The sequence below is a fragment of the Pinus tabuliformis genome, chromosome 8 (genome assembly GCF_031772625.1).
Source record: "Pinus tabuliformis cultivar Carrire ecotype Pingquan chromosome 8, CPIR1, whole genome shotgun sequence".
Taxonomy (NCBI): Eukaryota; Viridiplantae; Streptophyta; class Pinopsida; order Pinales; family Pinaceae; genus Pinus; species Pinus tabuliformis.
In genome coordinates this window covers 60,025,983-60,053,756 of record NC_142294.1, presented here as the reverse complement: position 1 = coordinate 60,053,756, position 27,774 = coordinate 60,025,983, and the positions used below count along the sequence as shown (strand labels likewise).

The 27,774-nt window shown below is 40.1% G+C and overlaps 1 protein-coding gene across 1 annotated transcript; it reads left to right on the top strand.

The window, feature by feature from the left end:
- Positions 1 to 27,774, top strand: LOC149234139 (protein NRT1/ PTR FAMILY 8.3-like). Its single transcript, XM_089371760.1, has 5 exons — positions 1 to 93; positions 25,168 to 25,270; positions 25,387 to 25,604; positions 25,772 to 26,328; positions 26,507 to 27,774. The coding sequence occupies exons 1-5, from the start codon at positions 16 to 18 to the stop codon at positions 27,333 to 27,335; spliced, it is 1,785 nt and encodes a 594-aa protein (XP_089227886.1). The 5' UTR covers positions 1 to 15; the 3' UTR covers positions 27,336 to 27,774.

Genomic DNA, 27,774 nt, shown 5'->3' with positions numbered 1-27,774 from the left:
ACACAGAGATCTGAGATGGGCATTGAAGGGGAAGGATCAGTGGAAAATGCTCTTTTAGAAGAGGGAAATACTGCCCTCTTACAGTCAGGGAAGGTCAGTAAATTAGTCATTCTCTATATGCTTGGTTTTGACATTTGCTTTGGTATATATGTTTGCATCCAGCCACCCAAATGAAAAAGCGAGAAAAATCTTAGCTGTGCTCCTGGTATAGGGCATTGTTAGGTTTCTTATCTAATTTTTTGGTGCACGATTTCAGCTTGCTTTCGGAATTTGATGGAATAATTTTATTGGGTACTTTTTTACAAATCCATTTTCTTTCATCTGGTTGTCCGTTAAGTCAAGAGAATTTTTTTTTTTCAGAGAAAAAAACTTAATATATTATATGAGGAATATAAAATAACTGAGATACATCTGCAGATTCAGATCTGTATTTTACAAATAGTCTTGAGCAAAAGACCTATGATCTATAGAGAAAAACATAATGTCTATGAAACCAAACTGAAAATATCTGTATCAAAATCTCTGTATATAGTGACTATCATGCAAAACAGAGCACTGAATCATCCGATACTATCTCAAGATGCCAGAATCCAGGAGAGGAAGAAAGACCCATTTTAGAAAGTGCGTCGGCTGTTGAGTTTTTGTCCCTGTTGATGTGCTGAATAGTGCAATTCTCCATGCGGTTCCAGTAGAAGTTGATCCTGTCTCTCCATCCGGTCAGATGCTGTGCCAAAATGGAATTTTTCCTGTTTACCAAATCTACCAATAGCTTCGAATCGCCAAAGATAGCCACCTGCTGAATGTCTAGGAATATACAAAATTTTAAAAGACCTGTGAGGGCTATGGCTTCAGCCAGATTGTTGGAACCCTGACCACTGTGCCAGAAAGAAGAGAAATGAGACTTTTCAGATATCTTTATGTGGAATCCACAGCCACATTGACCCTTTTGAGCTGCCCCGTCGAAGAATGCTGTCGGCTGAGAAAGATGACCAGGAGAAAAGCTTAATAATGATAAAATAGAGAAACTGTGCTTCTGTTTGTATTGTCAGGCATCATTAGGAGAAGAAATTAACTAGGGCTATGGGATCTCAAGGCATGTTGGATTTAGGAACATTTTGGTACCTTTTTGATTTGTTCTGTTGCGGTTCACTTTTGGGTTTTTCTTTAATGAGAAAATTCCAGTTTAGCTATCATGCTTCTAATTATAAGTTTCGGCTTTCGCTTTTCACTCTTCTAAATTGTATTTATATAAGAATATGGGTATTGCGAACCATTATCCAATCGGATAATGTCAGAGTGTCCAATCGTAAACAAAATAACATGAAATTTTGCAATATCGCTATCAAGCTTGGAATTAGAAATTTATGTGTGTATTACGAACTCTGAAATTGGGCCAAATTAGAGCCAGGATTAATGGACACAGTGTACAGTCATAAACAGAATAACATGAAACTTAGTTTTATTTGCCCAGTATGCGAGCAGAAACAGATTGAGGGCGTAATTACTTAATCAGACATCAAGTACATAATCTGAGAAGGTGGAAATTTGAGTTTTCTTTATTTGAAGGCGAATCCAGAATTTTGAGAAGCAGCAGAGATTCACCTTCATTCCGAAGGGCTCTTGGAAATCTGTTGCATTATGAAATCCAAGCTGTAGGAAGCAGCAATCCACACAACTGTTGGAAATCTGTTGCATTATGAAATCCAAGCTGTAGGAAGCAGCAATCCACACAACTGTTAAATGCCCAACATGAAGGGGTTTTTATCCCAGTCATAGAGCACCGACTGGGGCAGGTCATGGGTTCATTGGTTCAATTTTAACATAAGCTTATCCTTCAAACCATACTAGAATTACATAAAACATATTGATTTATGTAAGCTGCACCCGGTGTGCACGATGTGGTGGTTGGGGCGGTTGGTTTTCGCACCCCCAACCACGTTCGAATCCTGCGCAATGCGCGTTGGTGCTGCCAGCACTTCGATGTGTTTGATGATGACGTAATGTGAAATGTGATGGATGATGACGTATTTTGCTCGCTTGCTCGCTTCGGCGATATAAGATGTATTATGATATTGTATGATGAATCTGCTGGCTTCGGCGATATAAGATATATTATGATATTGTATGATGAATCTACTGGCTTCGGCGATATAAGATGTATTATGATTCTTCAACAAGAATTAATTTATGTAAACTTGCATTGCGCATGCTAATTATAATACATATTGATATATATAAGCTTGCATTGCGCTTACAAAACCACTAGCATAATGACCCCAGGTATAGAAGTAACATGGCGGGAAAAAAACTCCTAACACAAACAAAAATATGACCATACGACATACAACAAATTTTAAAATGTTCAAAAAAGGAGTTCACTTGGTCAGAATATTTGTTATCCTCGTAACACTCCCAAGTGCATCGAAGAATAGTAATTGCTGCAACAAGTGCATCGAAGAATAGTAATTGCTGCAACATTTATTGTTGTTCTAGCATCATTCCAACAGAAATTCCGGTAAAAAATTAAATAAATTGTACCTATGTTTTGTGATAAGGAGCACACAAATGATGATAATATATGGAATTTCAATTAAGAAACTTTGGGTTAAATATGCTTCGTTGGAAGTTTTTCATTAGAGTTGATGTTTAAAAAAAATGTTATATAAACAAATATTGAGAAGGCGTAGGCATATAAATCCATCAGAGTTGATGTTTAAAAAAAATGTTATATAAACAAATATTGAGAAGGCGTAGGCATATAAATCCATCAGAGTTGATGTTAAAAGAAGCATATTATTTCACTAGAGTTGATTTTAAAAAATGTTTAGAACCATTATTGAAAAAGGGAAGGTATATTATTCCATCAAAGTTGATGTTAAAAAAATGTTACGAACTAGAGGTTACGAGGCAAATTATTCCATTAGAGTAGTTTTTGTTTTTGTTTGTTTGTTTTTTTTTTCTTCCCACAGGAAAAAAGCTAATTTTTTCAAAAAGAAAACGAAATTAAATTTTGCATATGTTTATAAGAATTCAGTATAAGCAGCCTTAACGGCTTTGAAGTGGAACAAAAAACTAAAACTAAAATAAAAATACAAGGGGGAAGATTAAGTAATGTAAAAGTCACTTATCTTCCCTTTCTTTTCTTTCTTTGTCTGGACCTGCTGCCATTCCCCTTACTTGGGGCCAACGGGTACCAAAGTCATTTCGCTCACAGTTATCTCTTGTGGTTGTTCTTTATTCGAATTTGACCTTTCTGAGACATGAAATTGCTTTGTGCCCACCATCCCATCCTCCTTGTGTGCCACTTTTATCTATTTTTTTAATTCCTGGATTACTATTGGATCTACCCTGTTCTGCTTATGGGTAGCATTGTCATTATGATCATGAGTGCTCTCTTCTTCTTTGAATGTAGGGTTATTTGTGATTTCCGTTTCTTTTTCCTTCGTTTGGTAGGGATTAGGAGGCTCCACCCATTTCTTTTACGTGCCAACCCCTTTTTCGGTTTTGGGTGTTTTTTTGCTAGAGGGCACGTGTCCCATGAATGTCCACTTTGATAGAAAAGTCGATATTTGAATGCCATATTTATCCACTAGTTGGGTCCACTGAAAACTTTGATGTTTCATTTGAATGTGATCAAGTAGCCCTTTACTAAGATCTATTTCCACATAGATTCTTGCAAAGGTAAATATACCTTTCTTTGTCCTCTCGATGTCCATCTTTTTGAAAGACCCTAGAGTGTTTATGATTTTCTTGAGGACCTTGTGATGCCAGAAATGGAGGGGAAGGTTTGGTAGCCTCACCCATATTGAAATTTTGGAGACCACCATTATTGTGGCATTAAAGTTTGGAAACAATGGGGTAATGAAGAGCCCTGCATTTCCCCAAAACTAGGGCCCTTCTTTCAATACTCTCTCCTGTTCCTCTTGAGTATCGAACTGGACAATGAAGAAACCTTTTGAACAGAGGTATATGTTGCAGTTGGTGGCCCAAGTTGTAAATATCCATTTATGTAGAGCATCTAATCTAGGCCAAAAATTGTTAAATTTACATATTATTTCCCTAGATTGAAGAACATAAAAGAGTTGATTAACCTCTTTAGGTTTATCTCCATGGTAGGCACTTGTTGCTAATGTTCAACAATGTATGGTCGAGGGTTGAAATGTGGAATATTTAGTGGGTTATGGTCTTTAACCCATGTTTCATCCTTGTATGAGGTTGATCCTCTTGGGTCCCTGGATCCTGAGGCACCCTGTCGCAACCACAATAGGAAGACGATAGTAGAGTTACGAACAATACCATAATCCTTTAGTTGAGCAGAATCCTGCAACAGTTTCCCTTTGCAAAGAAGGCGTTGCATGGCTACAGAAACCCCTACTTGATTCTCAAGAAGCTGCTTTAGATTGGCCCTCAGGATTGATCCAGAGACCTAGATTTGGACCATGTCTCCTCTAAGGGTCTTTACAAAAATTTGGAAATCTACTTTCTATAAAGGATCTTAAGAACCCCCCAAAGATCTAGGCAGAGATGGATCAAGTGGCTTTACATCTTGATCTGTTCCAATCTGCGTGGATCGAGGTTGCAAGGGAAGGTTACTTTCCCTTGCGAACCCATGCGTAGTGGCCACACCAGAGGCCGACATGACATTCACACCATCACAGTCCACCAATGCCTCCTTTGCCATTATTCGGCCATAATGATACCTTGATTGATATGCTAGCCTTCTAAAGGCCACAAAATTGAGAAGCGGAGAATATATATGTTCAAAAATACAAGCCTCTACATTTGTGGTATCATGCACATCATGCTCACGTCGTCTTTTATCCCCAACAACGAACTTACAATGACTAACCTCACTGTCAAAGCTTGCTGCAATAAGGTATGACGTGCACGTCTCATAGACAAAAACCACAACCTTGTTCTTCCGCTTACCCATGACCAAGGGTCAAAACCCATTCGGCACATGTGCAACCACCAACTTATCCTCTGTTAGAAAAATTGGAGAAAAAATGCCCACTGACGCTCTTCTATCCAAGGCCACAGAAATATGGTGAAAGCTTGGGGATATTGGCATTCAAAACTCATCCCAAGGCACCGCGATCTGCCGTCAGTCCTCGCCCTAGAAGCATCTATGCTCTTCATTGCCTTTTAGTGACAGAGATCTATTGCGTATCACGATTGTGGAACCTATTACTACTCAAACTAGTAGGGGTTCTGGGAGGGGATCCTATAGAGCAACTACTAGGTCAAGGGGCAACAATGGAGCGATAACCCACTATCACCTCAACTAAGACTCCCTGCTCTTTACGGACTTTCACTGATGGGAGGAGTCCCGGTATGAGAGGAATCACAAGAATGGATGGGTCAATGATAAGATATGGAGTGACTCCTAAAGCTTACAAGAGAGACTCAATTAAATAACTTACTTGCTTGATAGGCTCTTTAGGAAGGGCTAAGAGGACACTTGAGCCTAGGTTCGGATGATATGCCTTGACAAGGGGCTTCCTAGACCTAACGATCCTTGTGGAGAAATGGATTCTATGTAATTCTTGTGGAATTTGAGTTGTAGAGTTGTGGGACCACAATAAGCCCAAGTGGACCCAGACTAGGTCAAGGGTATGGAGTTGATCACCAAAGGAGGGGCTTGACCTAGTTAGGGGAGAGAAAAGGATCAAAGGGCTAATCTTCTTTTGAAATTTGAATGCAATGATCCAAAGGAGGACACTAACCCAAAGTAGCTTAGGGAGAGAAATGGTCCTCGAGCTAGGGCTTGCGATATCTCGGGATTGCACCATCAGATTGTGCTCAAATTTAGAAGACCCCAACGCAATTGTGGACCAATTTTCAAGGTGTTTGGATGGATACAAAAAATTTCGCTTGATTCCCTAGGTGACCCTCTAGGGTTAGGCCTAGAATTTGGAAAAATGAAGAAAAGAGAGGAAAAATTGACCACCAAAGGGATACAAGGATCACTGCCTTATTGCTTGGGCTTAATGGAGTCAAGATACACAGATTGATATTTTTCGTGAGCTAAGGAGCACTACTTGATCTTTGCTAGCCTCCCCAAGGGCAACAACTAGGTTAACACTCAATAGGGATTTATACTTTAAATTTGCCAAAGAGATGAAGTTTCGAGGCTTAAAACCTATTAGGTGGCTCTAGGAACATTCACCTGCTCTCTTCAAGTACCACACATGCATCAAATCACTTATTCAAGGTTCTTAGAAGAATTTCGCATTTACTTTAACCCATACATGAATAATGATAACAATAACAATGCAATAAACCAGTAAAATAACAAGAATATCATCAACATTCGATTTACATGAGAGAGTATATCCATTCATCAACTTTGCATTAGAAAGAAGCTCCAAAGACAATAGCGAAAATCCAAACATCATAGTGCATCAAGAAAGCTCCAAAAAGTTTACCTAACAAAAGTGCAAAAATCTCTCAAGAGATACTAATCCAATCCAAGTGATGATCATGAAAATGAATTACCTCACTTGTATTTATACTATATCTAATGAATTTGAATGGCCACATTTGGACTAATAATGCCCCTAAAATAAAATAATGTGCATAATAACAATACTTTTGGTGACAAGCCCACCAAATAGCTCAACAACATAAGAATAAGCCTCTCAAGAGGGAGAAATGATCAATATAGTGAGTCGTTAGGCCTTTGAGGAGGCTTAATGAAGTCCAAAGGGTACTATAATGTGAAACTTGACTCCCAACATAGTGGACAAGGGGTTGGCCCCTTGTTTTCCAAGGAAGAACTTGTGGTGCTCCCAAGTGGGTGTGGGGGTACAAGGACATCCTCATGGGTTTCCAAGTGGATCGACTGTAAGGGCTAGGATGGTGATGTAAGCCCTCCCTCTGCAACGAGAGACATTCTTTAGGCCCTGGAACATCTGCCAAGTGTATGGTTAGGATGGTGATGTAAGCCCTCCCTCTGCAACGAGAGACATTCTTTAGACACTGGAACATCTGCCAAGTGTATGGTGCAAGTGTGGAGCCGACTGGGCATGGTGAACTAGGTGCATCATCCTCATCCAAAAGGTGGAACACAAGCAATCAATGATCAGTGTTGGGGATCCATGAAGTAATCTCTGCTATGGTGGAGGCCCATGGCTCTCAACGCTCACCCTACAAGTGCCAATGTGGCCCTCTGGAGGGCCAGGACCCTGTATAGGGAGACCAAGCCCTAAATGGAGACCCACCTGCAATCCTGCATAAGATCCAATGCGTCCCATTGCCCTCCAATACAACAAATCATCAAAATAATCAAGTAAAATAGCTTACAAGTCATGGAATCAATGGGGCACTTCATGTGGCATGCCCTTCCATAACAGGCTTTGGCATGTTTAAGTGTCTCTAAGCTCAATAGGGGGGTTAACCAAGGACCTTGTTAGGTGGTTTCATCCTTTAAAGGGTGTGACATGTCCAAGGTACATCCCTCAAGTGGTAGGTGGCAAATGACAATGTGACGAAACATAATGGGGATGAGGGGAATCATCCAGACCACATGTCATGGTACAAGGGTATCTATAATAGGGAAGCCCACACTTGGGTATATGAGTGTAGGAGGGAGCAAATCATGGTACATGAGTTACCCGACCATTGTTTTTCCACCCTTCTTCATATGCCTTTTGCCTTTGATTGATTTTTCTTCATAACTGCTTGGGGCTCTGGGGGATAAGAGCATGTTGTGTGGTATATAGCGGTGGATACCCCTTTAAGGTGGGCTAGTTCATTGCCCAACAAGGGTTGGGGCAATCATGGGTTCCTTAATGATGAAGGGGGCTCATCTAGGGCCCATAGGAACTAGGGTGATGGCCATTGATAAGGGGTAGAGTTCATGTTTGGCTTTTGCCCACATGCTAAATTTGTATGTCCTGACCATCTTTTGCATTTTGTGGTACATTTCCTTTTGAGAGTGGCCAAATTATGCTTCTTCTTTTTTTTTTAGCCGCATCAACCTCTGGGGCGTCGTTCCAAGCCCGACCCAAGGTGTGGACAAGGGGAGGGGGAGGCTAACCTTTGGTGGACCCAGTGGACACATGTCGAATCAGATGGGAAAAGAGATGAATAAGGCTAAAATGAGTGGAAGGGGTGATGTATGTGGTGTCGGGAAGTGGGACCACAGAACCAAAGTCGGGATTTTCCAAGTAGTGCCAACCCTAAAGCTAGTGGCCAGTAAAGGAGATCCCATGGGACTAGGATACAAGGCTAACCATGGAATTAGGCCGTGGAGACGAGTACAGATTTAGCCCACTCTTTTTGCCAAATCCCCCCACCAATCCATGCCCAAAAGTGCCCATTACAAGTAAGGAAAATTACTCAACTACACCAATGAAAAGCCATACCTTCGGGGTTGGGAGGCCCACCTTCAAACATACAATCATAACAAGTGGGTGAGGGACCACATGGCTGGCTCAGGTGGCAGAGATAATGGCACATCGAGCTATTTGGTGGCTGCAACAGGCTTCTGGTTGCCAGTTGAGGACCATCTAAGAGAAATTTTTTCTCCTATATACACTACCCACAGGTGGTGCTTAACAGAACCTAGATCCATGCTTGCCAGAAGCTTGCAAGCTTTGCCTGCATATGAAACCCTAGGCTGCTTAGCAATCTCTATCTCCTGGTGCCTTTTAGGTCGAGGTATTTCATATAATTATTCCATTAGAGTTGTTGCCAAATAATATTTGAACTTTGTAAAGGAGTCGAGGCATATTATTTTTCACATACTTGAAAGGGGTTATAAGGTATTTGAAAGTTATTGATTTTTTTATAGATTTTTTGCATTTTGGCCCATAAATGTTGACTGGGAAAAAACTATTTGATATGAGCACAATTCCTGGAATTGAAAAAAGATACAAACACCTGAATGAGCAAGTATGAGAGGAAGATTGCCATGACTGTATAAGTATGTTGTGCGTTTCAAATTAATCACGTATTTAAGAAGTTAAAAAAGGTTATGCACATTAACAAGTGGTGTGAAAACATTTTATGACTTTATCATTTGCCTTTTTTGTTGGATCCCTATAATACTAGTAATTACCCCATTACTATTGTAGTTGCATCCCTTATTAATATTGTTGTGCCCCTATTATCCCCATATTGTTATTACTGTGCCCCATAGAATCCCTCTATTGTTATTTTTGTGGCTTTATATTATTATTGTTAGGTCGGCTGGGTTGTATTGTGACTCCTTAGACTCCTATATATAGAAAGAAGGTTTTGTCATTTGAATCATCCAAGAATTGTTCATTTATGTAATGTAAAGGAGGTTGCCCCCTCGAAGAGGCTAAATTATAAGGCGTTGATCTATCTTTTCTATCTTTTCTTGAGCTGGTTCCATAACATTTGGTATCAGAGCTTTGGATTCTAGGGTTTTGCTGCTCCAAACAGGTCATCGTGGCATTTTCACTATAACTTTTTTTCTGCGATGTTTCAGAAGTTGCAAAAAAAAACCCATTTGAGAAGAAATTGCGCTGAAGCTCGGGTCCGAATTTCAGAGCTTTTCGCGCTATATTTGCGGAGATATGATTTGAGGAAGTTGGTTTTTTTGCAGACTCCTGAATTACATTCCAAACAGGTGACCTGGGGAAAATCGTCATAACTTTCTCTCTGGGGATCGGATTGAAATTTTGTAAGAAGGTACAGAAAGAGGACGGACTGTAGTTTCTTATATGCATTTTTCAGATCCAAAGATTGAAACAGTGACTCGTGGCATGTCGTACAAGTTCGCTCTACTGAACTAGTCTATAATCAAGTCACTGCGGGAGATTTTGCATAACTCTTCCTTGGAGAATCCAATTTGGGTCAGACTTGTGGCATTGGAAAGAGGACACAAAGGGCTACTGCAGGTCACAAATTCAGAACTAGATGATCGGAAAGTACAAAGATACATCAGAGGCAATATCGAGCTTCTACAAAGTGAAAAAAGGTGTGTAGATTTTCTTAAATTTTTGCTTAAGGTTGGTTTGAAAATTTATTTTGAAGGAATTCAAAGGGCATAGTAGAGCATTATTATCGGTAACTGATGCCCCGAGGAAAGAAAATGAAAACATCTAGTAAGGAACCTGAAATGCTACATGATATATCAAAATTACAAGAACAAGTGCAACAAATGTCACTGTCACAAAAGCTAACAGAAGCTAAGATAAATGGTGTGGAAGCTAAGATGAATGGCATGGAAGCTAAGATGGACAACTTGAAGATAGATTTGAACACAAATTTGAAGACAGGCATGGCAGATTTGAAGACAGATTTGACAAATTTTCTACAAGAAATACTTACCAATGGTGAAAAGGTAGTAAAGGAAACTCATGATGCGAACAACAGAAATGTTAATCATGATTTTTTAGACTCTAATGTGGGATCGAAAACCCACCATATTCCAAAAATTGATATGAGGAAGTTTGATGGCAAGGATCCCGCAACATGGATATTACAAATGGAGCAATTTTTCGATCTCAATAATGTGCAAAACACACAAAAGGTACGTATTACAACTTTATATTTGGAACCAAATCAGTTTGTATGGTATTAATGGCTTTGCTCTCGTAAACAAATTATCACTTGGGCAATTTTTACGGAAGAATTGATAGCACATTATGAGGACACAAAAAGCAACATTTTTTTTAGCCAATTGATAAGTCTCAAACAAAAGGGTTCAATAATAGAGCACATTGAGGAGTTCCAAAAATTGAACATAAGGGTAAAAGATATTCCAGAGGAGCATAGGATTGATGTGTTCATAGGGACTTTAAAGGATCATATCCAACATGATGTTCGCTTTTGGGAACCTGATTCATTAGAGAAGGCATTCAGGTTAGCAAGAAAAATGGAAAGCAAAATTATGGCAACCAGGAAGCATACCACTCACAACTATAAAGATGGAAGTGTTGTTGCTCCTAGTCTTCCACAACCTATAAGGTTGACACCACAACAATTGGAAGAAAAAGAGCAAAAGGGCTTTGTTACAGTTGTGATAGCAAATACACTAAAGGTCATAAGTGTGCTGAGAAGAAATTATTCTACATAGATTGTGAAGAGAAAGAAGAAAAGGAGCAAGAAAGGTCAAAAGAAGAGGATATACTCCAGGAACAAAGCCTAGATAAAGAAGAAATGAATCCGACCATATCTTGCAATGCATTGGCGGGAATTACCACTCTTCAAACCATCAAGATAGAAGGACAAGTCAAGAAGAAAAAGGTACTAGTGTTGATTGATTCAGGAAGTACCCACAATTTTATTCATTGTAAGGTAGCAAAAGAATTGAATTGCTTCTTATACCCAGCACCAGAGTGTCAAGTGATGGTTGCAAATGGAGGAGCAATAAATCGCTGTGGAAAGTGTCGTAATATCAAGCTATCGATGGGAGAATATGTATTGACTAGCCCAATGTTTTCCATTCCAATGGGAGGTGCTGATGTTGTACAAGGAGTACAATGGCTACAATCCTTGGGTACAATAGCTTTCAATTTTCAAGAACTTTTCATGAATTTTTCCGTGGAAGGAAAGGAAGTTGAATTAAGGGGTATTGCAGGGAAACCAGGAAAGATAATTAGCTCTAATGGTATGACAAAGCTTCTAAAAAAGGAACAAAGGGGTGTAATTGCACAATTATGTTCGCTAGATGTTTCCACATTGCAATCATCTATTTCTCCAGATGTTCAAAAAGTCTTGGACAATCATTCCAAGGTATTTGAGACTCCCAAAGGTCTTCCACCTATTCGTGATCATGATCATGCTATTCATTTGATTCCAGGAAGTGTTCCTCCAAACATCAGGTCGTACAGATATCCCTATGCCCAAAAGAGTGAAATTGAACGTATGGTTGCAAAAATGCTAGAGGCTGGTATATTTCAACCGAGTCAAAGTTCTTTCTCTGCTCCAGTAGTATTAGTGCACAAGAAGGATGGATCACGGCGCATGTGTCCGGATTATAGGGAGCTCGACAAGCTCACTATTAAAGATAAATTTCCCATTCCCATCATTGATGAATTACTGGATGAATTGCATGGATCAATTTACTTCACCAAGTTGGATCTTCGTTCAGGATATCATCAAATCAGAATGAAGACTGAAGACATTTCGAAAACAACATTTTGAACTCATGAGAGTCATTATGAATTTTTGGTCATGCCTTTTGGCCTTACCAATGCACCTTCAACATTTCAAGGTTTGATGAATTCCATTTTCAAACCATTCCTTAGAAAATTTGTGTTAGTATTTTTTGATGATATACTAATCTACAACAAGTCTTGGAAGGATCATGTTGAACATATTGACAGGGTGCTACAACTATTGGAGGAGAAACAATTATATGCAAAAAGATCCAAATGTTTCTTTGGAATACAAGAGGTGGAATATCTGGGTCATATTGTAACTCATGAAGGAGTTAAGGTAGACCCTAGCAAAATTAAAGCCATTAAGGAATGGAAAATCCCCACATCCATAAAGCATCTGAGAGGATTTCTCAGGTTGACAGGGTATTATTGCAAGTTTGTTAAGAATTATGGGAGAATAGCAGCACCTCTAACAACATTATTGAAGAAAGATGCATTTTCAAAAGCAACAAAGGCCTTCGAACATCTTAAAGAGGCAATGTGCCAAGCACCGGTCTTAGCTACACCAGACTTCACAAAAACCTTTATTGTGGAATGCAATGCTTCAGGAAATGGAATTGGTGCTGTTTTAATGCAAGATGAAAGACCCATTGCTTTTGAAAGTCGTCCAATCAAGGGAAAGTTTTTACACAAAGCTATTTATGAGAAGGAAATGTTGGCAATAATCCATGCACTTAAGAAATGGCAACCCTACCTAATGGGAAGACACTTCAAGGTAAAAACGGATCATGATAGCCTTAAATACTTTTTAGAACAAAAATTATCCTCTGAAGAGCAATAAAAGTGGGTCACAAAGATGTTGGGTTATGACTTTGAAATCATCTACAAAAAGGGAAGCAAAATGTGGTGGCAGATGCACTCTCAAGAAAGGATGAGGATGTGGAAGGATTGTTGTGTGCCATTTCTATTATCCAACCAGATTGGATAAACAAAGCAAGGAAGGAATGGAAGAATGACGAAGAAGTATGGGCAAATCATCTACAAAAAGGGAAGCAAAATGTGGTGGCAGATGCACTCTCAAGAAAGGATGAGGATGTGGAAGGATTGTTGTGTGCCATTTCTATTATCCAACCAGATTGGATAAACGAAGCAAGGAAGGAATGGAAGAATGACGAAGAAGTATGGGCACTTATTCGAAAGTTACAACAAGATTCCAGTACGTATGATACATTTAGCTGGCAAAATGATTATTTATGGTACAAAGATCGCTTATACCTCTGTAAGAATTCCCAACTAAAACAAAAGATTCTTATGGAATTGTACACTTCTCCCTTAGGAGGGCACTCAGGATTTTTAAAAACTTACCACAGGGTTAAGAAGGAATTTTTTTGGGATGGCCTTAAATCGGACATTCAAAAATTTGTGGCGGAATGTTTGGTTTGCCAACAAAATAAAGTTGAAACAATTAAGACACCGAGTCTATTACAACCTTTATCCATTCCAAGCCAACGTTGGGAGGAGGTTTCAATGGATTTTATCACAGGTTTACCCAAGTCTGAGGGAAAGAGTGTCATCATGGTGGTAGTTGACAGACTTTCCAAGTATGCACATTGTTGTGCATTATCACATCCATTTAAAGCCAGTACGGTTTCTACTGCATTTGTGGAAACAATTCAAAAGCTACATGGAAACCCAAAGATTATTGTAAGTGACAGAGATCCCATTTTCACTGGAAATTTTTGGACATAATTATTTTCTTGTCTTGGTACTCAGTTAGCTCATAGCTCATCTTATCATCCTCAATCTGATGGGCAAACTGAGATAGTAAACAAATGTTTGGAAGGATATCTTCATTGCTTTGTAACTAATAAACAGACATAATGGGTCAAATGGTTGCCTCTGGCTAAATGGTGGTATAACACTTCCTTCCATACAGCAACAAAAATGACCCCATTTATGGCACTTTATGGATATCAGCCACCATCCATCACATCATATTTAAGGGAAAATTCTAAGGTTCAAGCAGTGGAACATCACATCGAACATCAACAACAAGTCCTCCAACTCTTAAAGGATAAACTCGTGTTGGCACAGAATAGAATGAAACAATAGGCAGATCAACATCGCAGCGAAAGAAGTTTTGATGTAGGTGATTGGGTATTCCTATGGCTACAACCATATAAGCAAATGTCCCTCAAGCAAGCTAAGAAGGATAATAAATTATCACCAAAGTATTATGGTCCGTACAAGGTGTTGCAAAAGATTGGTACTATGGCATACAAATTGGAGCTTCTTGCAGCTTCTCGATTGCACCCAGTTTTCCATGTTTTATGTTTAAAGAAGGTTATAGGCGACAAGCTCCCAGTTCAAACAATATTGCCAAAACTTGACGAGGAAGGAAAAATTATATTGGAACCGGAAGCAGTTACAGAAACAAGAACTCGACAGCTACGAAATCGATCAATTTCAGAGTATCTTATCAAGTGGAAGAACTTATCAGCTGAAGATTCCACATGGGAGGATTCCACGACGTGTCATATGATTTGGACACGAATCCAGACCGAATCGTGTCGGATTTGCTGGATTCGGGATTCGTAGGGGGTTTAGGACGAATCCGGTGACTTAGATAGCTTGCATTGTCCATTCATTGAACTTAGCACTTAAATCTATTGCTTCTGATGTGCTTTGGATTGGAAGCATTATTGACGATGCGTAACATATCCGCAACTTTGTACAAAATCATACAAATGCCCTCACTATCTACAAGGAGTACACCTCATTGTTGAAGATTGCAGATACACGGTTTGCCTCTTCATTCATCATGTTGAAGAGGTTGAGGGAGGTCAAACTCAAGACCGCTCTTGGGGCCATGGTTATTTCAGAGTTTTGGCCTTTTTGGAGAAAGAGAGATCAAGCAACCTCAAAAAAAGTGAAGGACATATTGTTAGATGATGCTTGGTGGGAGAGGGTAGATCTACTTATTAAGATCATGGACGCTATCATTTCTTTGCTTCAATTTGCAGATACAGACCAACCCATCCTAGGAGAGGTTTATGAGTGATGTGATTGCATGATTGAGTCTGTGAGGAGCATTATTTTACAGAGTGAGTGCCTCGAGTATGAGACATCATCAGAGGCTGCCTTCACCCCCATACAAGATATTCTTGTCAGCAGATGGGACAAGAATCACACACCTTTACATTGTTTGGCTCACTCATTGAACCCAATATACTACGACCATGAGTGGATGAATGGTGGACCTTCCCACAAATTCCCTCCTCACAGTAGAATCTCAAGATGCATTCAGGCAGTTTTTTTATGATAGAGCATCCCTTGATGAGGTGGAGGATGCCTTTGTAGAGTTTTCCACTGACACTGGTCGATTTGCAGGATATGATGTGATTAGAGACAGGGGGCCTAAAAAGCCCTATTCTTGGCGGGCAACTCATGGGGAAACAAGCCCTCCTCTACAACAGTTAGTCATGGGGCTCCTCTCTCAGGAGACTTCATCCTCTTGTTGCGAGAGGAATTGGAGCACATATGGGAATTTGTATAGTGTCAAGAAGAGCAGGCTTGAGCAATCCAGGGCAGAGACGATGGTGTATGTGCACACCAACCTTCGTCTTATTTACAGGCAGAGGGATGAGTGGTTGAAGGGAAAGGCAAAGATGTGGGATGTCTTTCTTGATGATATGGGTCTGGATAGTAGTGTTGAGTTGGCATTTGCCAACTTGGATCTCAATGAGCCAGTGCTAGAGCCTGTCACATTTAATGATGGTGATACTGTAGAGGGGTCATCCTCCACTCTAGTAGATGCAGAGATGACTTTGGATATAGAGAAGGAGAATGCAACATAGGAGAGCAGTGGTGACCATGATGATGAGTACAATGATGCTCATTTTGATGATGAGGATTGATGACTCATGAGCTACCATCTGCCTTGAGGCTTGTAGACTTGTAGTTGTTTTGTATTTGCTATTTCTATTTTCCATTAGCATTGTACGATCTATGTAACACATTTTGATTTTGATGACTTAATGAGAAAACTACAATATCTTGTCTTTCTCCTATTGGATCATTGGTGAATTGAATATGTATTATGATTTATCATTTATGTCACAATTGTATTTGTATGCATAATGTTACTTTGTAAAACTTACATCTAGATGAAGATCTATGTTTGAATCAATGAATTTGTATCATGAATGAGAATTTGTGTAAGAAATATCTAATTTTTAATATATATATATATTTTAATAAAATAATATATAACATGTCCTAACGTGTCCTGTTCTGGGGGGTCAACGTGTCCATGTCCAACACTCGAATCCCCGTGTCCTTTGTGGCCCGTGTCCCCGTGTCAAGTGACTTAGTCGGGTATATGATAACCTTCGATGTGCATTCGCCCTTGCTATGCAAGCCTGTGTATCATCTATTTGTGCGTGTAATGTTGTTTTTGGTCATCTTATTGGTTAATTTGCATTTTAATTATCATCCTTCAAAATTTCAAGTCCTTACTCGCAGCTAAGAGTGAGCCAGATCCCCATTCGAAACTCTCCATCGTCTTGCTGTGCATTTGCTACGCGAAATACCATGTTTCATCGAGACTCTGTTTTCCATTTTCCTCTGCACAATTTTGTCTTGGGGAGGGTTTTTAATCCTGCACAGTCCAAATGGAGACTCCAAAAAACAAAAAGAAGTCCATAGGAGGAGATGTAGTGCATTATGAACCACAAAATCTTGATTTAGTCAATGCAAACCCAACCATTCGGATTGCTTTCGAACAAACAGGTTGCATTACTTTTTGTGAGAGGGTTCAAGCCACAGGTCATCATTTTCAACTCACTAGACTCTTTGCATTTAGTTTCAAATGTAATGAAGTCAAGGTGGGAGATCTTGAGTTCACTGTTTCAGAAGAAACCATCTCACAATACCCTTGACAGGAGAAAACTGGTTTAAGGGCATGGAATTGGATGTGTCACATTACAAAGACTTCCTCAAACCTCAATATAAGAACAAATTTGAGCCTACATTTCCAAGAAGCTACCTGTTAGATCATTACAACCAACTTCTTAAAGTCATACAGAGGTACTTCACTTGTGAGGGGCGCTTCAGCAAGGTATATCAATATCACATAAGGCTCCTGATGCATTTTACTGGAAAGAGAAGTCTAAATTTGCCTCATTATCTGTTTAAGAGCTTGTGTAAGATGGCAGACAGGGTCCAGTCAAAGGGAGAAAATCATGTGCCCAACTTATTCCATTTTTCTTTAGTCAAATTGTTAGTTTTGAAGGAGCTTGAGAAGAGGAAGAGGACTTGGGATAGTTTCTTAGCAACTTCAAGCCTTTTGACTCACTCTGATAGTACTAAGACAGAAAGGGACACTCCTTTTGTGACAACACATGAAGCTTCACCAACAACAAAAGAATCAGTTAAGAAGCCTTTGATGGAAAAAAGGACAACAAACAAAAAGAAAGGTAAGAAACTGCAATTTGCACATGAGGAAGAGAAAGTGACTCACAAACCAAGAACCAGATATGCAGCAAAGAAGATAATTGAGGAGCCTACTCCTAAAAAGACCATAGAGCCATCAAATGATGTACTAGAGGAGTTTGATGTGGGTGACCAAGAGGTTGAAATGGAAGACAAGGATCTGAGAATCATGGAGTTGCAAGACCAACTTGACAAAGCTCATCTCATGGTGGCATATTTGCAGCAACAAAACAAAGAACTTAGGCATAAAGTATCCCAAGGAACTGTTCAGCCCAGTGAAGGAGAACCATCAGGGAAAACATCGGTACATGTTGCAAAAGGAAAAAGTAAACAGATTATTGATGTTGAAGAGATAAAGGAGACAACTGAACAACCAAGGAAGCCCAGAACAAGGTCAAAAGCTAGAATAGAAGAGAAGATGAAAGACACTCTTCCTCCAGAGCAAAAGGCAATATTTGATGAGCAGAAGGAATATGAGAAGTTATTGGAACAACTTGAAGGAATTCAACAGTAGGTGGACCAACTTGCAGAAAAGGATCACAGGGATAAATTGTATTTGTTTAGGCAGTTAGAAGTTGTTGAGCCTATCCTTGACAAGGCTAAATACAAATTGAAGTGGACCTTGCCTTTGCATAGGCAAGTGAAAAGTTTGTATGTGCAAAATTTGAATTTAAAAGAAGATTCAGATTGGTTAAGAAAAAGCTCATTGAGGCCAAGGAGTTTGGAAGGAAAAGAAGGAGCAAAAGACTTGATATTCTGGTTGAAGCTATCCCCCAAAAATAAATTTTGCAAAAGGAGAAAAGTTATCAGTTTTTGTTCTTTGAAATTTTGCGCATATGCCTTGTTTAGTCAAATTTTTGTTGAAGCTACACTTGTGTAGCAAGGTTTTGCTACGCAAGTTGCATAGAGCCATATTTTGATGAAATGATGGGAATTTTAGAGTTGTGAAGCATGGACAAGGTGTTATAATGTGTATGTAGATGATAAGTATGCTCCTCAATCAATTTGAGGCGGAAAAATTAATTACAAATTTGAAGTTCAGAGTCTGCTACGCAAGTTGGTGTCAACTATCTTGAAGGACTGCAGGCATTGGAAAAACTACTTTAGGGGTTCTACACCATCACGCTGCCATTCCAAACATACCCAATTGCTATGTTTTTCCAGGAAAATTCTGCAACCATATCAACCATGAGGTCTGCTACACTCCGCTACGCATCTGATGCGCAAGTAGACAGTCAGCTATTTTCTTTGCAAATTCGAAGTTTTGAACTTCGCGAAGCAGTTTTGAGTAGTTGAATATGTGTCTAGTAGCATTGAATTATGCAATTCAAGTTAAGCAAATATTCCTTTTAGTTAGTGTTTTGAAAATGTATTGTCAATAGTGAAACTGCTCCTATTTTTCAGCTCAGTAAGTAAGAATGCAATGTATCTAGCTTAGTTTTGACTTCTATGAAGGGATTTCGACCACCTAGAGTGGTAATAGGAATTCCATATTGTATATAATGATGTAAAAACATTGTGAAAGGTTCGGGTTAGTGTGGAAAGGGAGCTAGTCTACATTTTGTGAAATTTTTGTATCATTTGCCCAAGCGAAAAGAAGGCAGGTGTAGTTTTGACCAATGTTATCAGACTCAAAACCGACAATAAATCGGCGAGGCAAAAGAGCAAAGAGTTTTAATTGGATCGGGGAAAAATCAGTGAATTCAATAAATGAAGATATACACATATATTAAATTAATAAAAAAAGATTTTTCATTGATATTCAATAAAGCCATGTACAAACAATGCATAATATCAATAGATGTCCAAAATATCATGAGTGAATAAGTATCTCATATATGTTATGAGTCCAAACATGATCCAAAGTGTTGATTTTGGGTAGCATCGGATGTGCTCTAGCTTCGAGATTTTGTGGAGGGGCTAGAACACGAGTTCTCCAGAACCCAGAAATCGTTTGGAGAAATTCCACCCGGATGAGGAGTTATTAAAATAATTAATATTTTTAATGGGTTCCTAAGTCTAAACATAGGAAAATAAGAATATTAATGGGTATTAATAAGAATATGGGTGAGAAACTTCTAAGTGATGAGGATCAAGTCTGTTTTAATCTTAGTTGTTGATTAGGGACTTAATCTCGGCCGTTGATTCATCAACAGGAAAAGTATAAGAGGAGGCTTGAGGGTCAGTTGGAGACACACCAAGTGATCAAATCAGTTCGATTTTTCTGGGGCGTGGTTTGCTAAGAAAATCGAGCTAGTGATTTGAGTTGCAGAGAGAGAGGGGCAGTTTGGTAGAGGGACTTCAGTCCAAGGCCGCGAATACATAGCAGAGAGGCAGAGCAACACCAGGAGAGACAATGCAACTCCAAAGAGGGTGACGCAGAAGCCAGACGGGTTGACGTAGTGATTTAGAGGCACCGCTGGGGTTTTCGTGAGGCAGAGAGAGCAACAATTCAACATATCAATTTTTGAGCAAGAAGGCTCACTGGGAGGGTGACACAACTCGTAGAGGAGGTGGCACAGCTCCAGCACAAAGCTTGGAGCAGCCATTGCTGCCCAACATTGGGAACAACATTGTCAGTTGTGGGGTTTGATCATCCAGTTGTTGGATTTGCCAAAATATCTCTCCACATAGAGGTACTTCTGCCAGGTTTGTTCTCTGTTGGGTGAGCTGGATTTGGCACCCTAGATGTATTCAAAAACCTGCTTAATAATACAAACCGTCTATATGTTGCACCGGTTTTCCCAGATTGGGTTTTCTCGGGGATGATTGTCCAAAAAATAACGATGTCCCTTGTGTGATTGTCTCATTTTATTTCAGTTCATGATCTGTATGTATGTGTAGTATGCAATAGTGTTTTCATCGCTGTTTAAATAATTAAATAACTTGTTGAAATAAAGAACAAGTAGGAGATGATAAACGAGTGATTGTAGTAGGATTTCTGATGTGTAGATTCAAAAATTCTCACATGGTATTAGAGCATTGCAGATCATAGGAGACTGAAGACACCAGCCGAGAGATCCAGAGAATTTGCTGTAGAGAAGCAGTTGTCCCGAGTGACAACGTTGTTTCAGAGGCAGAGGAGCAGCTGTAGGAGTGACGCAGAGGCTCACGCAGTGCCTACGTCAGCATTTCGAGCCTGCAGAGGGTGACGCAGAGCCAGAGAGGAGCCCACACAGTGACTGCATCAGCTCTTTGGGCAAGCGCAGAGCCTAAAAGGTTCGAATCAACCAGTTGCTAGGGCTGGAGGAGTAGAGCAAATTTGATTTGAGGAGCTGGTGAGACGTTTTTGTTGGTGCAGAACAATGTCTGTGGAGACAGAGCTGAGGTAGAGGGAGTCACTGGCTTGACAAATTTCTAGCCAAAGAAATCTAGATCCGTGTTGCAGCAGCAAAGGAGGATTTGAGAGGAGTGATTCGACATTTGGCCAAAGGATTTCTGTGAAGGAAATCATGACTCAGAGGGAGTCTAGAGGAGCTTGTTCCTTAGAGAGTTTCTTGCGCCAAAGAAATCCAGATCCAAGTCTTGCTAGGTTGACAGCAGGAGAGAGAGAAGAGAACTAGTCCTATTTTTTTAGTGGAGATGGCAGTGAATGTGTTGAGGGATCAAGACAGATTGGATGGAGAATCCAATTTTGTCATCTAGAGGGTTAGGATCTTGGCAATCCTGGACAAACGTCGCATCAAGGACTATGCCTTGAAGGTAGTTGCTGTGCCGATTGACGCTGATCTGTTGAAGAAGTATGAGAAAGCCCAGGATAAGGCCAAGTGCATGATCCTAAATGGGGTCAAAGATCATATAGTACCACACATTGTTGAGAAGGACACAACAAGGGAGATGTGGGAGGTGCTGACCACTTTGTACCAGGGCTCTTCTGTCCAACAGAAGATGCTATTAGAAAATCCATTGAGACACTACTAGATGCATAAAGGAGAGGAGATCGATACCTTCTTAAAGTGCAAGGGATTCGCGACTAGTTGACTTTTGTGGGGTCTACACTAGATCCTGAGTTTATGGTTAGGACTGCCCTAAATGCAGTCACCGAGGACTAGGAGACTTTTGTCCAAACTATCTTGGGCAGAGCAACTCTCCCCAGTTGGGCGGAGATGTGAGTAGCTTTTCGACAAGAAGAGCTCAAGAGGTTGACCAAGACAGGGAGTAGCGACAAAGGAGCCCGGGTCAAGAAGGACGAGGAGGAGGATGCAGCTTTCACATCATCGGGACAACAAGGGCAATAAAAGAGAAAGAAGAAGGACATAACCAAGGTCAGATGCTTCAACTGTTGGGAACTGGGACATTATGCCACTCAGTGCCCCCGGTAGAAGGGCAAGGGGGAAGCTTCTGAATCGAAGGTTGCTGCAGCGAAAGCTGACAAGGAAGGAGAGGATGACGATTACGCCATGAGTGTTCATGCACCTTTGGAGAAGAGGTGCGGCGACATGGAGTTGTAGTCGAGAAGACTACATGGGGGCAGGATCCTTGAGGTACCAAACTCTTGGATCACATACAGCTACGGGAGCCCTTAACGATAGTAGCAAAATGACGGGTATCGGTTGGAGTGTGGTGTGATGGAGCGACATTGGCAGAGCTAGAGTGCCAAAGTCTGAGGTAGCGCAGTGGACGTTGTAGCAGTGCGAGAGGCACATAGCGGGTTGCAGCAACGTAGTAGCAGCAGAGGTTCAACACAATTTAGCAGCAAAGGTAGCTTCAACATCACGAGGCATCCAGACTGACCAACATGTCAGTTTTTGGGTGAAGTTTTAGTTACTTACTTCTCAATAATTGAGTTGTAGCGCAGTCGCTAGTAGTGGCAGATTGGCAGTGCTATGGGCAACATGAGGCAGCGTTTTGAGAGGGAGTTGTAGTACAAATGTAGCAGTGACAATGGCAGTGTCATGGGCAGCAGTACAGGTTGCAGCAGTGCAGTGGATGAAGGGCAGTAGGCCAAGCATCAACAACGTAGAGGACTGATGCCGTGGATCAGTGTGATGCTTCTGTTGAGAAGTATTGCTAGAGCACATTCCTCGCTAAGAGGGAGTGTTGATTTTGGGTAGCGTTGGATGTGCTCTAGCTTCAAAATTTTGTGGAGGGGCTAGAACACATGAATTCTCCAGAACCTAGAAATCGTTTGGACAAATTCCACCCAGATGAGGAGTTATTAAAATAATTAATATTTTTAATGGGTTCCTAAGTCTAAACTTAGGAAAATAAAAATATTAATGGGTATTAATAAGAATATGGGTGAGAAACTTCTAAGTGATGAGGATCAAGTCTATTTTAATCTTAGCTGTTTATTAGGGACTTAATCTTGGTCGTTGATTTATCAACAGGAAAAGTATAAGAGGAGGCTTGAGGGTCAGTTGGAGACACACCAAGTGATCAAATCAATTCGATTTTTCTGGGGCGTGGTTTGCAAAGAAAATCGAGCTAGTGATTTGAGTTGCAGTGAGAGAGGGGCAGTTCGGCAAAGGGACTTCAGTCCAAGGCCAAGAATACATAACAGAGAGGTAGAGCAACAACAGGAGAGACAACGTGACTCTAGAGAGCGTGGCACAGAAGCCAGAGGGGTTGACGCAGTCATTTAGAGGCAGCGCTGGGGTTTCTGTGAGGCAGAGAGCAACAATTTAACATATTGATTTTTGAGCAAGGAAGACTCACTGGGAGGGTGATGCAGCTCCTAGAGGAGGTGACACAGTTCTAGCGCAAAGCTTGGAGCAACCATCACTGCCTAGTACTAGGAACAACATTGTCATCTGTGGGGTTTGATCATCCAATTGTTGGATTTGCCAAAATATTTGTCTCCAGATAGAGGTACTAATGCCAGGTTTATTCTCTTTTGGGTGAGCCGGATTTGGTACCCTAGTTGTATTCATAAATCTGCTTAATAATACAAACCCTCTATATGCCGCACAAGTTTTCCCGAATTGGGCTTTTCAGGGGACGATTGTCCAAAAAATAACGGTGTCCCTTGTGTCATTGTCTCATTTTATTTCAGTTCATGATCTGTATGCATGTGTAGTTTGCAATAGTGTTTTCATCGCTGTTTAAATAATTAAATAACTTGTTGAATGTAAAGAACAAGTAGGAGATGATAAACCAGTGATTGCAGTAGGATTTCTGATGTGTAGATTCAGAAATTCTCACACAAAGCACTAAGTCTTGACTCCTAACCAGTGAATACATAAAGTATCTGCTTCTAAAAGTTTATAAAATACTGCATACTAATAAGTGAAAAAACAGTAACTGAAATCTCTTGATTGGTGCTAAAATGATATGATAATGGTTTGCTACTGAAATCTTTGATAGAGCACATGCTGAAGCTACACTGGAGCACATTGCACACTATGACTCCCATACGCGGGGAAAATTGAAACTGAAACCATGCCTCTATTACCTTCTCGGTGTATGAGTTACGGGCCTGAGCAGTCAGAAGTTAGTTACAGACCGATGTTTAATTTTTAACCTAACTAAACCACGCAGCAAAAATGCAGGAACCCTAAAATTTAAGACCCGTGCTTGCCGAGTTGAGGGCTGAAATTCACCTCAGTCGCCTAAATCGCAATTAATCGGTCAGTTGCAGGTCAAACTCGTGTTGACCACGAGGCAAACTCGGTCAACAAGAGTTTGACTAGCGATTAATCGTGAGTGATCGGAGATTCATGTTTCACTGGTTTTGACAGAGATTCTTGTGTCAGTACTTATTGGTATGTGTGTTTCCTTATGATCTGTTTATGTGTTTCCTTCTGATCTATTTATAATATATATCTCCATGGTGTAAACATTCTTCATGTTCAACTTGAAAAGACTATCTCTGAATTCACTTAGTGCTCTGTTTTAGATTAGTTGATCATATATGTGTTTTCTTTTCTTCTATGGCAATATGAATTCATCAGTGTTTCGATGCTCAATTTGTCATCCTTCCTCATGCTCCACTCACCCATTCACTGCAACGAAATTTGATTTGATATCAATAAGTCTGCCTATCTTGCCTCTTTTCAAATTTCATCACATCCCTTATTCACTTGGATCTAAAACAGTGATCTGATCTGGAGTAGCTTTACTTCCCTACACTTATCTTCAGACATCAAGCCTAAAACTACCCTTTGACCATCATAGCCAACCTAAGATCTAGAAACTTTCTGTCATTTAGTTGATTGAGAGAAGAACACAAGGAGAGAGCCCTCTCCAAGGCTAACAAGGCTGGATTCTAGCCTAAAAGGAGGTTACCCCTGTGATCCTTTTTCAGCCTAGAGGTTAATTACAGGGCGCTAACAGATTGCGTTGCCTTTTTTCGCCCACTGATTCTCACCGGTGCTCCCACTGATTGTCATATGGTGAGCCAGTAGTTGCTAGTATGGTTCCTATATGGTGTTCCTCTGCATAAGTCATCGCTCTGTAGAAATTGGGTTTGTTCGTTACTAGTATGGTAATTTTTTCTAAGTCCTTGACAATAAATGGTGGTCTCAAATTTCGTCCATGACAATGTTATATGGTTGATGTTTGGATGCTTTTCAGGCCACTTAAGAATGGAAGTACATGGGACATGGATTGGTTGATTTTTTGTCTAACTCAATTTAATATTTTCACTTCTCAGGACAGTGAAGAAAAGTTCACGGGGGATGGATCTGTTGATTTTTGGGGAAGGCCTTCTGTGAAAGACAATACTGGAAATTGGAGGGCCTGCCCATTCATTTTAGGTTCTTCAAAATCCATGTGAAATGTTTGATTGACGTTATCAATGCCTGCCTGATGGGTTCAGGTACTGAAGCCCACTAATTTGTTTCAAAAACAAATTTTCACTTTTGCATTGCAGGAAATGAATGCTGTGAGCGACTAGCATTCTATGGAATCAATACAAATCTAGTGACTTACCTGACAAAAAGCCTGCACCAGGGAAATGCCGCTGCTGCAAAGAGTGTCACTACCTGGGCTGGCACTTGCTACGTCACACCTCTTTTGGGGGCAGTTTTGGCTGACGCATACTGGGGACGATATTGGACCATTGCAGCCTTCTCAACAATTTATTTCATTGTATACCTAAACATATCCGAAATCCTGAGTTCATTTTTCAACTTTGAAATTCAAATGCTGATTCTTTTTCTAAATCTACCATTCTTTGTAATAGTTTAATCGCATTTTATATTGATTGCTGCATTGTTGAGACAATGCTACTGACAAGTATGCACTAAGTTTTGCAGGGAATGACGACTTTGACTCTTTCAGCGTCTGTTTCTTCGTTGAAGCCTCTTTCCTGCGTAGGAAGTGTCTGCCTAGCGGCAAGCATAGGGCAGTATGCTGTATTTTTCCTTGGACTTTACCTCATCGCATTAGGAACTGGAGGCATCAAACCTTGTGTGTCTTCTTTTGGAGCTGACCAATTTGATGACACTAATCCAAAAGAAAAGAAGAAAAAAGGCTCTTTTTTCAATTGGTTTTACTTTTCAATCAATGTTGGGCTTCTTGTTTCAAATAGCATTCTTGTCTGGGTCCAGGATAATATTGGTTGGGGATGGGGCTTTGGGATTCCTACAGTATTTATGGGACTAGCCATAGGGAGTTTCTTTTATGGTACACCACTTTATAGACTTCAAAAGCCTGGAGGCAGTCCTGTGACACGGATGTGCCAGGTTGTAGTTGCATCATTGCGCAAGTTTCGAAAGAAAGTGCCCCTTGACTATTTCCATTTATACGAAGTACAAGACAGGAATTCTGCAATTCAAGGAAGCCGAAAGCTGGAACATACCAGTGAATTCAAGTATGTCTCTTGTATATATATGTTACATTGTATTTTCTTCTTTTTGTAGACTGATCTGAAAGTCCTTTAAATGAGTCGTCTATGTGTGCTAAAATATCGTGCAGTTCAGAAATTGGAATTTGGCATGTTGCAGTATAAGCCAAATTATTGCAGTTTCTGATATTTGATTTTTGTGAAGGTGTCTTGACAAAGCAGCAATAATAACAGATGATGATATTAGGAAGGGTGGCTTTTCTAATCCCTGGAGGCTATGTACTGTGACCCAAGTGGAAGAGCTGAAGATTCTTCTTCGTATGGTTCCCATCTGGGCGACTGGTATTGTGTATGCTGCTGTTTATTCCCAAACTTCCACAATGTTTGTTGAACAGGGCATGACATTGGACTCTAGCATTGGGTCAATGTTCCATATTCCCCCAGCATCGTTATCCGTATTTGAAGTTCTGAGCGTCATGGTATGGGTTCCAGTTTACGATTGTTTGATTGTGCCAATTGTTCGCAAGTACACTAAGAGAGAGCGGGGCTTTACACAGCTGCAACGAATTGGAATTGGTCTCTTTATATCGATACTGCCTATGGTAGCAGCTGCTTTAGTTGAAATCAGACGGTTGAATATTGCCAAGACTTATGAGTTGGTCTATGATGAAGGGACACCAATTCCAATGAGCATTTTTTGGCAGATTCCCCAGTACTTCTTGGTTGGTGCATCAGAAGTCTTTACCTTCGTAGGACAGCTGGAATTTTCCTATGACCAGTCACCTGATGCTATGCGCAGTTTATGCAGTGCACTTTCTCTTCTTACTATAGGATTAGGGAACTATTTGAGTAGCCTTATTGTTACAGTTGTTATGTTTGCAACTACGAAAGGAGGGAAAATAGGATGGATACCTGATAATTTGAATGAAGGCCACCTGGATTACTACTTTTGGGTATTAGCCTCACTCAGTCTCTTGAATTTGCTGGTATATGTTTCTTGTGCCCATTGGTACAAGTACAAAAAAGCCAGTTAAAATTCACAACATTGAACGGCCTGTGCTAGGATGATACACTAGCTATAACCTAGAAATTGCTGGAGAACGGATTCAATACACTTTAATTGAATAATGGATTATGGCTGACCAGATTAAGAAAAAGTTGTTCAGGATTGGCCAGATTAACCTTGGATGACATTCCTTCCAAAGGGTTTGTAAACATGTAAATACTATATTTTATTTGAACATGTATGGATCCCAACATTACGCCTATGTTTTTTCTAAAGGTCTGGTAGTGTCGAGAGAGGTTTAGACGTGTGCGTTTTCAGCTTGCAGAGTTTCAGCGACTAGGTGTGGATTCTATTTATATACGGTTTTAGTTTTAGGTCAATTTAGGCTTATGAGTAGCAGATCAAATTCTAGGATAGATCTATATTAACCCTCTATTTCTAAGTATAGAGAGAGAAAAAATAAACTT

Coding starts and splice junctions, on each gene's coding strand:
- LOC149234139 (XM_089371760.1), top strand. CDS start 16: ATGGGCATTGAAGGGGAAGGATCAGTGGAAAATGCTCTTTTAGAAGAG. Junction 94..25,167: donor CCCTCTTACAGTCAGGGAAG/GTCAGTAAATTA, acceptor TTCACTTCTCAG/GACAGTGAAGAAAAGTTCAC. Junction 25,605..25,771: donor TCTCAACAATTTATTTCATT/GTATACCTAAAC, acceptor TAAGTTTTGCAG/GGAATGACGACTTTGACTCT.